The sequence below is a fragment of the Petaurus breviceps genome, unplaced genomic scaffold (genome assembly GCF_028583685.1).
Source record: "Petaurus breviceps papuanus isolate PSGF00001 unplaced genomic scaffold, PetGlider_PUasm1.0 186, whole genome shotgun sequence".
Classification (NCBI taxonomy): Eukaryota; Metazoa; Chordata; class Mammalia; order Diprotodontia; family Petauridae; genus Petaurus; species Petaurus breviceps.
Genome location: NW_027185798.1, coordinates 58,913,041 through 58,928,400, shown reverse-complemented (window position 1 = coordinate 58,928,400; position 15,360 = coordinate 58,913,041). Strand labels below are relative to the sequence as shown.

At 40.7% G+C, this 15,360-nt stretch overlaps 1 protein-coding gene across 1 annotated transcript in view; it reads left to right on the top strand.

The window, feature by feature from the left end:
* The first annotated feature begins 820 nt into the window (after nucleotides 1-820).
* MFSD14A (major facilitator superfamily domain containing 14A) overlaps nucleotides 821-15,360 on the top strand; it is a 38,045-nt gene continuing 23,505 nt past the window's right edge. The window contains exons 1-2 of the mRNA XM_069090537.1: nucleotides 821-1,079; nucleotides 14,345-14,440. Of these exons, the coding sequence (XP_068946638.1) occupies nucleotides 996-1,079; nucleotides 14,345-14,440 (180 nt within the window). The 5' untranslated portion in view covers nucleotides 821-995. The remainder of the gene's footprint in view (nucleotides 1,080-14,344; nucleotides 14,441-15,360) is intronic.

The window sequence follows — 15,360 nt, the reverse complement described above, 5'->3', positions numbered from 1 at the left end:
ATCAAGAACCTGCCTCAAAAGAACCTGGGTTCAACCTGACACATAATAATAGTATTTATATTGTGCACTAAGCCATTTTCCATCTACCATTTCATTTGCAAAAAGCCTGTGAAGAGCTATTTGTTCTTACAGGTTACAGATGAAGCAACTGAGGCTGAGCAGCGGCTGTAAATGACCTGCCCATGCTTACCCAGCCTAGCAAGCGTCCAGAGAAAGGCTGGGCTGTTTTCCCTGACTGGCATTCCCTTCACTATGCCTCCTCCGGACCCCTACTGCCTCCAGGCATTTAGAGGCTCGGAGACAAAAAACACGGAGCTGAGGAAGGACAGGGCTGTCGATTTGGAGGTCCTGACCGCCGCCTGCTTCCCCCGCGATGTTGGCCCCCAGTTTCCCCATCTGTAAAGTCTGGAAGCTCAGTGTCCCTTTCAGCACTGTATTCGAGCCTCCTGGGGCTTTCTCTAGTCATCCTCATCTAGATCTGGCTGCTGGACCCAGATGGTTACAGAGGAGGAAGTGAGGCTGGTGAATTTGCCCAGCTCTGCCTCACTTAAATCCAATTCACCTGCAAGTCACAGCATCACCTTCCTGGTGCCATGTACTCTGAGAACGAAGGACAGACCACAATCTGTGATTCTGTTTAACATCCTTCCACCCACTCTTTCTCAAATACTTTAAGCCACTCCCACTCATACCTCTGAGTGGTAAAACTGAGTGACAGAAAAACAGACTCGAGCCCTTGGGCAGAGGAGGGGGAGGCGAGTGCGGTTTCCCAGAGGCTGGGTGGTGTCACGTGTCCCGGAGGCGGGGCCAGCTCGGGAATCGCCCGACGTGACGTGAGATGACGTGACTCGGGGCCGGAGGCGGGCCGCGTTCCCAAGATGGCGGCGGTCGCCTGAGCGGCTCGGGCTTGGCTGCGGGGGCACGGAGGCCAGGCACTCGCAGCTTGGGCCCGCCGGGAGGGGCTTACGCAGGCGCCCGGACTCGAGAATGGTAAAATGACTCAGGGAAAGAAAAAGAAGCGGGCTGCGAACCGAAGTATCATGCTGGCCAAGAAAATCATCATTAAGGACGGGGGCACGGTAGGTTTCTCTTTCCTCCGAGCCCCTCTTCGGCTCCGCCCCGGACGGGCTGGTCTCTATCCCCGCCGCGGCGCGGCTGCTAACGGCCCCATCCTCTCCCGATCCCGGAGCCAGTGCCCCGAGGCCCAGCGCCTTCGTTCTGGCCTGCAGGGAGGCCCGAGCTTTGGGCCGACCTCGCGCTCGGAGAGGCGCAGGCCTCGGAAGGGACCGCGGTCTTCCCTGCCACCATATGCTCCCTTCCATGATGGGACGCGGGCTCTGCGCCGCCCGGAGCCTGGCCCCGTTTGGGACCCCCAGCTTTGCCTTCCCCGACCGTATCTTCTCAGACTGCGGCTCTCCGGGGAGATGGGTACGAGAGCTCCCTCCTCGTCGTCGGGGGGTAAAAGGCGTTTTCTCGCTCACCTCCTCGATTCAAAGCGCCGTCGTCTGCGCCCTGTGGGACGGGCTTGGGTGGGGGCCAGATGTGCTGGGCCGCTGGCTGAGGGGCGCACGCTTAATGCTGCGGCACTGCTGCCAGGAGAGTCAGCTGGGGGTAAAATGTTTGTTTTTTAGAAGCCCTGGGCATCACAATAGGCTTTTCGTGCGCCTTGTTTAGTAGAGTCTGGGCAGGTACACACCTGTGTGGGGGGAAGGGTTAGTTGGTTTAAAACACCTCCCCATTTTAAAAATGGAGAATCCTTCGATGCTGCCCCGCGAATGGTCATTGTTGCCCCGAAACGAATAGGGTAGTGAACTGAAAATGTTTACACTTTTATAATTAGTTTCTGCAGAACGTGTGAGCAGACATATGTTTGCGTATACATGTCTGTGTAGTTGTGTATGTATACACATGCATAATATGTACGTGTATACATATCTGTGTATGTGTGTTTATACACCACACATATATGTCCCCACATGTAACATGTGTCAAACGAATAAGTAGTAGGTGCAGTGTGTCAGGCACTATTCATATGCATGTATACCTGTGATGTACACAAACACATAGGTACATATATAGGTACGTATGTGTGAATGAATATAAACTTTGTCTTGTACAGAAGAGCGTTAGGATGCTTAGTAAATATTTGTTCAGTTGAAGATGAAAAAGTTAATTTTCTCATTTCAAAACGATAATATGCTAAGAGCTGTGGTAAGTTGGGAAGATTTTTAAAAATATGTAGAGTTTGGAGGTATTTCTCCCAGCAGATCTGTGATATAGGTGGTAAAGTAAACATATATTAGTGCATCCTGGCACAATGGGTAGAGGTCTGACCTTGGAGTCAAGAAGAGTTCAAGTTCAAGCCTTACTCAACAAGTCTCTTAACCTGTCAGTACACTAAGCAGCTTCACTAGATTGTAAATCACAGAGAAGTTGTTGAATGAATTGGTATGTGGGCTTTCCTCACACCAGTGAAAGCACAATTTACAACAATAAAATCTCTAAAACTGGACATTTGATGGAGAGGGGCATTTGAAATTCACCCCACATTTTTTTTTTTTGTTTCACTTCATTGATTAAGTTACTTTGGTTAAGACAAGTCAGGGCTGTCTTTACTTTGTATGAAGTTTTATTTCAGGTAAAAATGATTTACTCTATCAGAAAATTGTACCTTTTCAGATTGTATTGTCTTGTAGGTATCTTGAATTTATGATTAAAACTGAACTGATTATATTTCACCCCTCTTCTGAACTATATATTTCTGTTGAAAATTTTATCATTCTTTTAGTCATCCCAGTTCACAATCTTAGGGGGTCATCCAGACCTTCTCATTCTCTTTTACCCCACATTTTTAGTAATTTGCCAAGCTTCATTTTCCTACCACAATATCTCTTTCTCACTTCCCTCGCTTACCTACCTGCCATACTAGTTGAAACCTTCTTTTCCCTGGTCTATTGCAACATCTAATGGGTACTCTTTACCTTGGATCTCTCCCATTGTTGATGCATCTTCTATTCTGGCTGCCAGAATGATACTGTTAAATCACTGATCTGATTATATCACTCCCTTTCTCAGTTAAGTTCAGGTGACTGCATTTAAAACCTCTCACGACAAGCCTGCAGCCCACTTTGAAATATTATTGCATGTTATTCCCTTTCCCATACTGCTAAAACTGACCTTTTTGTTGTTCCTCACGGCTGACACTTCATCTCCCATCTACATAACCTTCAAATTGACATTGTCCCTTCTTAGAATATCCTTTGTCCTCTCCTCCACTTCTTAAAATCCCTAATCTCTTTCAAGACTCAGCTAAAGCACCATTTTCTACATTTCTACATTCTCCACCTTTACTGATTTCCTCCTAATTCCTCCAGATCGTCTTGTATATATTTTGTGTAAATCTCATGTGTACATGTCTTTACTTAAAGAATGTAAGATCCTTGAGAGCAAGCACTATTTCACTTCACTTTATTGCCTTAATACCAGAGAAATGGAAGATGGGATATTGTCTGTGAAGTATAGCTGGGGTAGCAGTTTGGCTAGGCAGGAGAAAGTGAATGAAGTGTACTGAACCAGGAAAGGCAAGTCAGAACCACCATATGAAGGACTTTAAATCTCAGTCGTTTATAGTTGATCCTAGAAGCAACAGGGAACTGAGTTTATTGAGAAGAGTGACATGGTAACTGTGATGTAGGTTTGTAGAGAGAAAAGACTTGAATCAAGAAGGTCAGTTTGGAAGAGGAGTTAGTAAGGTGGCTATGTGAATAAAGAGAATAGAAAAGATAAGATGTTATAGAGGTAGACACAAGATTTGACATCTCATTGGAAATTTGAAATGAGGGAGAGTAAGGATTTGGGCTTTTCAAGCACTCAGTGAACGTTAAGTGCCTAGTATGTACTAGGCCTAATGCTAAGCAGACAGTTCCTGCACCCTAGGGTCAGACAGTGTAACAAAGGAAGACAACACACAAGAAAGTGATAGATTTGGAGTCAGATACAAAGTTTATATATTGATTCTGCTATTTACTATCTGTGTAACTTTAGTGCAAGTTTAAGCCTTTAAAAATTGTAGTCTCTTTGAACTTCAGTTTCCCTCTCTGTAAATTACATCGTGTATATTTTTATTTATGTGTATATTTCTGTGACTCAAATCCTGCCTATGATACTAACTTTTTGTGTATGGGCAAATTGGATGAACATATAGACCGTCCTGGTGATTTCATAGATGAGAAAACTACATCTGTAGTGTAAGTCAGTGCCTTGGTGATACATGGCATTGAGAGTTACCTAGAGCACTGAATTAACTTAAGTGACTTTCCCAGGGTTGTGTAATCAAAGACAGGACTTTTTAATTCAGGTCTTCCTGGCTCTGAGTCCAGCTTTCCATACATTACAACTCACCATATTAGTCCTCATGGACAAATCACTTAATATAGTCACTTGATCAGTAAATATTATTCAGTGCCTAGAATGTGCCAGGCTAAGCTTTAGAGGTAGCCCCTGCCCACTAGGAACTTGTCATCTGGGAGACAATAAACAAATATGTACAAAAAGCTATATACACTATAAATGGGAAATAACAGGGGATGGCATCAGAATTAAGAAGGGGGGGAGGGAAATCATCAGTGAAGAGATGGTAATTAAATTCATGGGAACTAATAAGATCACCAAGTGAAGGAATATAGAGGGAGAAGAGAGGAACACCAGGACAGAACTCTGTGGGGCATAGAACTCTGTGGGGCATCTCAGCTTAGTGGGCATGATTTTGGTGAGAATACAGCAAAGAGATACCAAGAAGAAGCAAATAAATAGGTAGAAGGCTCACAGGGACAGAGTGGAAATTGAAATAGTCCAGGTGTGGGGTAAGGAAGAACTGCATCAGAGTAGTGGCAGTGTCAGAAGAGAGAAGGGGGTATATACATGCAAGAGTTCTACCAGAGGTGAAATCTACAGGTCTTGGTACCTTGGATAGGTGAGGGAGAGATAGTGAGGAGTTGAATGTTGGTGACTCGGAGTATGATGGTGCCCTCAACAGTAATAGGGAAGTTTTATATATGAGATTGAGGGTCTGTCAGGAAATTCAAGATGTGGTTCCCTGCCTACAAGACATCTAATGGGGCGGGGGGGGGGGCAGTTGCCCAGAACAGGAAAGACATGAATTGGAAAATGATAAAGGGAGGTAAGGATCAGAGAAAAAAATGAAGTTCATAGGACATGATGGTCACTGGAGAAAAGCTGAGGGAAACAATAGTAGCAGGAACTTAGGTGATGTGAATACCGGAGTAACATGCTCCAAAGACTACCGACTTCTGAGCGTGCCAGCTTTTGCTTCTGATTAGGCCCCGTGGTTCATGGTTGCAAATAGCACCTGAGGGTAGCAATGGCAACTCTTTCCAGATTCCAAGTTATGTTGGCAAGTTTCAATTTGGGTGAAGCTTGAGCTCACCCTCTGTCCTTGGCAACACATTTCCTTAAGTAGACAGTGGAAATAAAGAGACAGGGTTTCCTGGGCAAAGGCTCATGTAGCACTAAGGGGGCCTAGTTTCATCTGTAGCAACAGTTGGCACTAATTCTCTTTCCACATTCTATAGTTCAGTCAAACTGACCTTCTTGTTTTCTCCTGATAGAGGATAATACATTCCTCATCATCTCTGTACTAGCTGTTCCCCATTTCTAGAATGTTTTCGCACCTTATCTAGGCTTCTTTCAATCCCCCTCTTTCCTTCAAAACTCTGCTCAAGCTACACAGTCTTCATGAAGCCTTTCCTCATCCCTTTAGCTTGTAATGCTGCCCTTTCCCAAAGGAATCCCCTCACCCCCCCAAAAAAAAATTACCTTGTATTTATTTTGTACACATTTTGCATGTACTTATTTAGGTACAGGTTATTGCCTCCACTAGAATGCAAATTCCTTGAGGGCAAGAGACTTTTATTTTTGTCCTTCATCCCCAGCATGCAGCACAATGCCTGACAACTTAGTAAGAGCATAACAAATGTTGATTAAATGAAAAAGACACAGAAAGCTATATGGATTTCTTTTAATGTATACTTGTCTACTTTTCCAGATTTTTTCTCCTGGAAACTTTTTTTGGAAATATAATTTGAGAAATAATATCTTATACAATGTTGATATGCTAATAGGTTGAATAAAATGCAATAATTTTGTTAACTCTGTCAAGCTTGTTAAAATGTGATTTTTTTTCATTTTTCAAATGCTTTATTAACTTCTGATTTACATCATTCATTTCCGCCAGATTTTGAGTTACAAATTTTCGCCCCGTTTTTCCCCTACCCACTGCCCCAAAATAGCAGTCCCACGGGATATCCCCTCCTCCAATCTGCTCTCTCCCATATCTTCTCCAGTACCCCCTTAGACTTTTCCAGTAGGGCATGGTGGATCTCTATGCCCCAGTGCCTGTATATCTTATTCCCCAATTTTACATGTAAAATAGTATTAATAATAGTATATATATATATATATATATATGTATATGTATGTATTTTTTTAAACATTTGATTCTAAAACTCCAGATTCATTCTCTTCTTCCCTTGTCAGCCACCCTTACTGGGAAGATAAGCAATTCAGTATAGGTTGTACATGTGTAACTAATGCAAAACATTACCATAGTAGATATATTGTAAAAGACTGACTATACTTCCCTCCCTCCTATCCCACCTCCCACTTGTTCTGTTCTCTGCTTTGATCCCGTCCCTTTTCAAAAATGGGTTCTTCCAACTTCCCTCCCCCTCCCCCCCAGCCTGCCCTCCCTGTCATTATCCTCCCTCTCATCCCCTTCCCCGCCACTCTTCTGGAGGGGGAGAGACCCTATTTAGTATGTATTTCATTCCCTCCCCAAGCCAAATTCAATGAGAATAAGGTTGACCCATTTCCTTTTGCCTTCCTATTCTTCCCCTCCATTGTAAACATTTTCCCTTGCCTCTTCTATATGAGATAGTTTACCCCATTCTGTCTCTCCCCATCTCCTCTCATATTTCTGTCTCGCCTCTTAATTTCACCTTTTAAGTATCATCCCTTCCTGTTAAACTGGTCCTGTGCCCTCTATGTATGTATACCTGTAAACATATATACACATATTAACATATATATTCTTACTCCTGTATACCCTCCAATATAGGCTACACATATATATTTCTATTCCCTTCAACTATTTTCATACTGAGAAAAGTTTCATTTGTTACAATTATTGTTTTTCCGAATGTTAATAGTGCCACTTTGATAAGTTCCTTATGATTTCTTTTTCTTTTCCCTGTTTACCTTCTCATGTTTCTCTTGCTTCTTGTATCTGAATGTCAAATTTTCTGTTCAACTCTGGTTTTTTCATCAAGAATGCTTGAAAGTGCTATTCCACTGAATGACCATATTTTCCCCTGAAACATGATACTCAGTTTTGCTGGGTGTAGGTGATTCTTGGTTTAAATCCCAGCTCCTTTGCCCTCCGGAATATCATGTTCCAAGCCCTTTGATCCCTCAGTGTAGAAGCTGCCAGATCCTGGGTTATCCTGATTGTGTTATATTCAAATTGTTTCTTCCTTGCTGCTTGTAATATTCTCTCCTTGATTTGGAAACTTTGGAACCTGGCTATAATATTCCTAGGAGTTTTCATTTTGGGATTTTTTCAGGAGGTGATTGGTGGATTCTTTCAACCTCTATTTTGCCCTCTGGTTCCAAAACATCAGGGCAGTTTTCCTTGAGAATTTCTTGAAGGATGATTTCTAGGTTCTTTCTTTGATCATGGCTTTCAGGTAGTCCAATAATTTTTAAATTATCTCTCCTGGATCTATTTTCCAGGTCAGTGGTTTTTCCCATGAGATATTTCACATTGCCTTCTATTCTTTCAATGGTTTGGATCTGTTTAACAGCATTTTGATTTCTCATAAAGTCATTAGCTTCCATTTTCTCCAATCTAATTTTGAAGGAATGATTTTCCTCAGTGAGCTTTTGAGATTATTTTTCCATCTGGCAAATTCTACTTTTTAAGGCATTCTTCTTCTCATTGACTTTTTGAGCCTCTTTTGCCATTTGAGTTAGTCTATTTTTTAAGGTGCGATTTTCCTCAGTCGGGCTGTTGACTCTCAATTTGTAATTTTCTTGCATCATTCTCATTTCTCTTCCCAATTTTTCCTCCACTTGTCTTATCTGCTTCTTACGGTCCTCTATGGCCTGTAACCAGCTCATATTTTTCTTGAAAGCTTTTGGTGCAGGAGTTCTGACGTCGTTGTCTTCCTCCTGTTCCATACTTTGATTCTTTTTGTCCCCCAAATAAGAGTCTAATGTTGGATTGCTTGGCTTGGTTTGCTTCCTTTGCCTCATCATGTTGCCACTCAATTACTTGACTTTGGGGCTTGTCACAGTAGGACTCTGCCACCAGACAGGGGAGCTTTCTTCCAAACTTTGGGGTTTTCTTAGCTGCCTGAGGTATTAATTGGGTGCCCTCTCTGAAGCCTCTACATGCTCTGGAAAGCTGGACACACACCCCAGGACCTCCACCCTAGACCGCAATCCAGTTCCAAGCAGGTTAAAGCAAGAGCAGTTACCCCTCATACTGGTTGCTTGGTCCCCCTACACTCTGCAGGCCAGGAACTGAAGCTGCCATGTGGCCATGCTGCTTCTCACCCCAGGGGCAAAAGCCGAAGCACTCCCAGCTACTGGGCTCCAAAGTCCACAGTGCACTGACCTATCACTTTGTCCTTAGGATCTATTTGTTGATAATTCTAGACCGCCACAGCTGCTGGTGATCTGGAGTCCCTCTAGCCGGTGGCTGGTCAGGCCCGCCCTGTGGCTAAAACCTCGAGTGGGGCTGGGCTCGGCTTCCAGGGTGCTGGGCTGGCTGATTCCTGCCACCCTGCCAGGCTGTCTTCAGTGGGAGGTTAGCTTCTCTGTGTCATTTTGTGGGTTCTGCAGCTCCAAAGTTTGCTCAGAGTCCCCTTTTACATGGGTTGGAGGTGGTGGGAGCCAGCCGTGGGGAAGTCCTGTTTCTACTCTGCCATCTTGACTCCGCCCTCCTAAAAATGTGATTTTCACACTTAAAGCCCTGCAAATTAAGGAGAAAGCCATTTATGTATTTTTTATATATATATATGTATATATGTATGTATGTATGTATATAAATGCAATATTATTGAAATGCAGTAACTTTTTATCAAGTATCACAGTTCAGATCGATAGCAGTTAATCTGAGCCATTATGACCAAATGGAAGTCAGTAGGGGACTTTTAAAATAATACATATCCAGGAGGGCAGAGTCAAGATGGCAGAGTAGAAGCACAAACTTGTTGTGAGCTTCTACTTCAGTCACTTCCAATACATGTAAAAAAAATGACTCTAAATAAATTTTTGAGCTACAGAACCCACAAGATAACAGAAACAAATCTGCTGAAGGCAGCCTGGCAGGCCGACAGGATGGGCCCATCGCAGAACGCTGGGAGCTGAGCACATGAGCAGTGCGGTTGTGGCCCCAGGGCAGCCCCAACCACAGCAGCCACTGAGCAGACTTCAGGAGAGTGAATCACCATCAGCTGTGGCAGTTTCCAGACTTCTTAACCCATAAATACCAATGATAAAGATGAAGTAAAGTAAATAAGTAAATATAAATAATATTTATATTATATATGTGTGTGTGTGTGTGTATAATTTTTTAAAAAGTAAAAACCCATAAATTCCAAAGATAAAGTAAAAGGTCAGTGTCGAACTCTGTTGGAACTGGGGGACAGTAGTACAAGTCCAGCTGGTGCCCACAGGGCAAGAGGTGGCAGAGGCACAGCAGTGTCTACAGCTGCTATCTTGTGGCTTCTTCCAGTGCTCCCGGCCTGCAGGTTGTAGGATGACCAAGTGACTACTCAGAGGGTAATTGCTCTTGTTTTACTGCTTGGATCTGAATCGTGGTCTTGGGTGGTGGTCCTGGGGTGTGTGGCCAGTGTGCCAGAGCCTGTGGGAGCAATAGAGAGGGCACCCTCCTAATAGCTCCAGCAGCTGCAAAAGCCCCAGCAATTTGGGACAAAGCTCTCTCCATTCTGGAAGCAGAGTTCTGCTGTGGCAAAGAGCAAGCAGAGGAAGCACAAACAGACCATAGATTCCTTTTTTGGGAACAAAAAGGATGAAAGCATGGAATGGGAGGAAGACAATGAAGTCAGAATACCTGCATCAAAAGCTTACAAGAAAAATATTAATTGGTTACAGGCCATGGAGGAGCTCAAGAAGAATTTTGAAAATCAAGTAAGAGAAGTGGAGGAAAAATTGGGAAGAGTAATGAGAATGATGCAACAAAATAATGAAAAGCAAGTCAACAGCCTGCTAAAGGAGACCCCAAAAAATACTGAAGAAAATAACACCTTAAAAAATAAACTAACTCAAATGACAAAAGAGGCTCAAAAAGCCAGTGAGGAGAAGAATGCCTTAAAAAGACAAATCGCCCAGATGGAAGAAGAATTCCAAAAGCTCACTGAAGAGAATAATGCCTTCAAAATTAGATTGGAGCAATTGGAATCTAATGACTTTATGAGAAATCAAGATACTATAAAACAGATCCAAACAAATGAATGAATAGAAGGCAGTGTGAAATATCTCATTGGAAAAACCACTGACCTCGAAAATAGGTCCAGGAAAGATCATTTAAAAATTGCTAAGCCATGATTAAAAAAAAAAAAAGAGCCTAGACACCATCTTTCAAGAAATTATCAAGCAAAATTGCCTTGATATTCTAGAACCAGAGGGCAAAATATAAATTGAAAGAATTCACTAATCACATCCTGAAAAAGATCCCCAAAAGAAAACTGCTAGGAGTATTATAGCCAAATTCCAGAGTTCCCAGGTCAAGGAGAAAATACTACAAGCAGTCAGGAAGAAACAATTTGAGTATTGTGGAAACATAAGACCTATTAGCAGCTTCTATGTTAAGGGATTGCTGGGCTTGGAATATGATATTCCAGAGGTCAAAGGAACTAGGACTAAAACCAAGAATCACATACCCACTAAAACTGAGTATAAATGTTTTAGGGGAAAATATGGTCATTCAATAAAATAGAAGATTTTCAAACATTCCTGGTGAAAAAAACCAGAGCCGAACAGAAAATTTGACTTTTAGATACAAGAAGCATGAAAAGATAAACAGGAAAAAATCATAAGGAATTTGTTAAAGTTGAAGTATTTACATTCCTACATGGAAAAATGATCATTGTAACTCATAAGACTTTTCTCAGTGTGAGGATAGTTGAAGGGAATATATATGTATACATACATATATATATATGTATAGGAGTGTGTATGTGTATATAAATATATATGTGAGTGTGGGCATATGTATGTACATGTATACATAGAGGGCATAGGGTGAGTTGAATTGATAGGGATGAAGGGATAGTATCTAAAAAAAATTAAGAGGTGAGAGGAATTTATTGGGAGAAGGAGAAAGGGAGAGAGAGATTAGGATTATCTCATATAAAAGAGGCAAGAGAAAACTGTTACAATGGAGGGGAAAAGCAGGAAGGTGAAAGGGAATGGGGCAACCTTACTGAATTTGAATTTGGCTTAAGGAGGGAATAACATACACACTTAATTGGGTATTTTACCCTACAGGAAAATGGGGTGGGGGAGAGAGGATAAAGGGGGGGGGGTGATAGAAGGGAGGGCAAATTGGGAGAGAGGGTAGGTAGAAGCAAACACTTTTGAAAAGGGATAGGGTCAAAGGAGAAAATGGAATAATTGGGAGGGTGAGGATGGAGGGAAATACAGTTAGTCTTTCACAATATAACTACTGTGGAAATGTTTTGTGTAACTACCTGTATTGTAGCAACCTGTATTGAATTGCTTATCTTCCCAGTGGGGGTGGGTGAGGAGGGAAAAAGGGAAAAAATCTGAAACTCAGAAGTTTTAAAACCAAATGTTTTTTTAAAAAATTGTTTTACAGACAACTAGGAAATAAGATATACAGGCACTGGGGTATAGAAATCCATCTTGCCCTACTAGAAAGTTGGGAGGGGGGTGAGGAAGGATATAAGAGAGAACCGATTGGGGGAAGGGGTATTCAGTAGGCTTGCTATTTTGGAGTAGGGGGTAGGGGAAAGACGGGGAGAAAAATTTGTAACTCAAAATCTTGTGGAAATAAATGTTGACAACTAAAAATAAATAAAATGGAAAAAAAATACATATCCAAAATGCATTTGTAATATGCGTTTGCATTTACAATAATAGTCCTTAAACTAGCAGATTAAAGACTTTGTTTCATTTAAAAAAACTTTTTAAAATTTTACTTAAATTAACTTAATCAAAATTAGTGATACTTGAAGATTTGTCATGTGAAAGGACCATTAGACTTTATTTTACTTTAGACTACAGACTCCTTGGCCTGAACTTTAAAAAATATATGTATTTGATAAGTATGTTTCAATATAATTGACTTCCTTTGTATTCCTATATATTTCATTAATTTTAAAACATTATTCTGCAAAGGGGTCCAGAGGTAGTACCTGACTACCAAAGGGTAATCCATGACACAAAAAAGTTAAGAACTCTTGGTTTAGAGAGTAGAATTTAGGCTTTTTTGTTTTCTTACCAATTCGTTATTATAGGGAGACATAGTTCAGCATACTTTGTGGAAGAACTGCTAAAATATTGATTCATTTTGCTTTTGCTTCGTCTTTGTATCTTTAGCACCTTGTCAATTAACAAGTAAATATTAAATGCATTGTACTCATTGTTGGGGATACACACACACACACACACACACACACACACACGGTCTGTCTCTCAAGGAAAACCTAGTACCAGTTCTCAAGGAAGGACTTCACATCCAAACAACTCTATGCAAACAAGGTATATAGAGGATAAAATTGGAGAGAACCTCAAAGGAAAGGCATTTAATTTAAAGGGGACTGGAAAAGTCTTATTGCAAAAGGTGTAGAACTTGAGCTGGGAAAATCAGGGAAGCCAGGAGGTAGAGATGAGAAAAGTGAGAGTTTCAGGTATGGGGAATAGCCAGTAAAAATACCTGGAGTTTCTTGGAGACAGCTCTTACCACATTTCTGTCACATAGTAGGTGCTTAATAAATGCTTATTGATTGATCAAATCTCATGGGAAAAGCATCAAAGAGGATAGTGTCAGTGGACCACAGATTATGTGTAAGTGAGGAATATATAGAGAACACTGGAAAGGTGGGAAGGGACCAGATTATGAAGGGATTTAAATGCCAAACAAGGGATTTTATATTTGATCTCAGAAGGGGAGTCACTGGAATTTACTGAATGAGAGGAAGAGGAGGAGATTAATTTGACAACTGACTAGAGGTTGGACTTTAGTAAGGAGAGACATGAAGCAGAAAGAGCAACCTCCAGTCTAATGCTGTTGTGCAGGCATGAGGTGGTAAGGGCTTGCACTAAAGTGGTGACAATATCAGAGGAGAGAAGGGAGCATATGAGGAATGTTAAGAAGGTAGAACATAGGTCTTGACAACTGATAAGAGATACCTTGCATATTGTAGGTCCCTAATAATATGTTGATTGTATTGATGGTGGGCACAACTATGGTTTCTTTTTCCTGCCCTTCCATAGTACTTTTCTTTGTTTAAAAAAATCTTAACTTTTATTATATTAGACTGTTTTACTTGATAGTACATTTAATTTTACCATTCCTTAACAGAAAAGGAATAAGTTTTAACCTTAGTCATCTGGAACTATCATTAGTCATTGTTGGTTTTTTTGCCTGAATTGTGTTGTCTTTAAATGTTGTCTATGTTAGGGTTGTCATTATGTGTATCATTCTTTTAGTTCTGCTTTCCTTGCTTTACATCATCAGTTCATAAAAGAGTTTGCATGTTTCTTTGTGTTCTTTATACTCATGGATCCTTACAGAACAATTCTGTTTTATTATGAAATATCTTTTAAAAACAGAGGGGTTTTACAATGGAAGGTAATTCCCTTACATTAGAAGTTTTCAGTGAAGGGTAACTTGAACCATATGGAAATGATAAAGATTATAGGAGATTCTTGCATTGGGTAGAAGTTTATATTTGATTTTTAAGGTAATTTATATTTTACTATATCCTCTAAATATTAATTGGAGACAGTTTTTTTAAAGTTACATATTACTTTAATCTGATGCTGAAGACCATACAGTTGAAGAAGTTCAAACAACTTGTCAGTCCAACAAAAGACTTCTTCAGGTTGTTGACTGCTTCATTTTTGAGCATTCCTTCTAATTTTAATGACCCTTCTTAAATACATTACTTGTACATTTTTTAAAGAAATGTTTATGTGCTGCAGAAAATTTTATACTGATCTTAGAAAGAACTAACTTGTAATTTTTGTGCTTTGTTTTTTATCTTTCTTCTAGCCTCAAGGAATAGGTTCACCTAGTGTTTATCATGCGGTTATAGTTATCTTCTTGGAATTTTTTGCTTGGGGATTATTGACAGCACCTACCTTAGTGGTAAGTAATTTTTGGCCATTTATATATCTGTTAATATACCTACCCTCTCTTCATTCCCTAAGGATTCAGAAAATGTCCCTCTTTCCCAAAGCTAACCATTTAATTACTGCCATTGATTGGATCCCTCCATCACTTTCCATTTCTTGCTGTCAATTTCTTTCTAGCATCTTCATTTTTTCCCTTTTCATTAGCTCTTTTCTTCTCTGCCTAAAGATCTTGACAGTCTTGCTGGTGTTTTTCTTTCTATATCCTTAAGCCTCTTAAAATTACACTATCCTGCACTTCCTATTATTTCTATATTATTTCTGTTCCTCTTCTTTCCTGAATGTTGACATAATCAAAATTTATTCTTTAGTTCTTTTTTCTATGCTATATATATATACTCTCCTTCAGATGTTTTCCACTCCTATAGCCTCAGCAAATTACCATATCTTCAACCCTATCCTTTGTTCCACATCATTTTGTTTAAGTCACACAGAATCTGAGAGTTAGGAGAGGGTCCTCAGAGGTCATCTATTCTAAACTTGTACCCAAGGTTCATTCTATAATGTACCATATAAGTAGCCATCTATCCTTTGCTTCCAGATCATGGGGATATAAAGATAAAACCAGTTCCTTTACACTTAAGGAGTTAACACTCTATTGTATGTAAATCCACAACTCTTCATCACAAAGAAACAACACATAAAATGTAATGAATTCAGTGCCTGGTTAATGATCTCCCTTCTTCAACTCTTGCCCTCCTATTAGATTTCTGCATATATGTTTATGGTTCCCCAAATATCCCAGCTAACCAGTTCTTCAGTCTGTTTCATTCCCATGACCTCTTCCTGCACTCAGCTACACACAGAGATGGTCATCGTGGTCACCCAGTCTTGCCATTACTTACATATCTTCCATTTCCATGGTAATGAATTCTG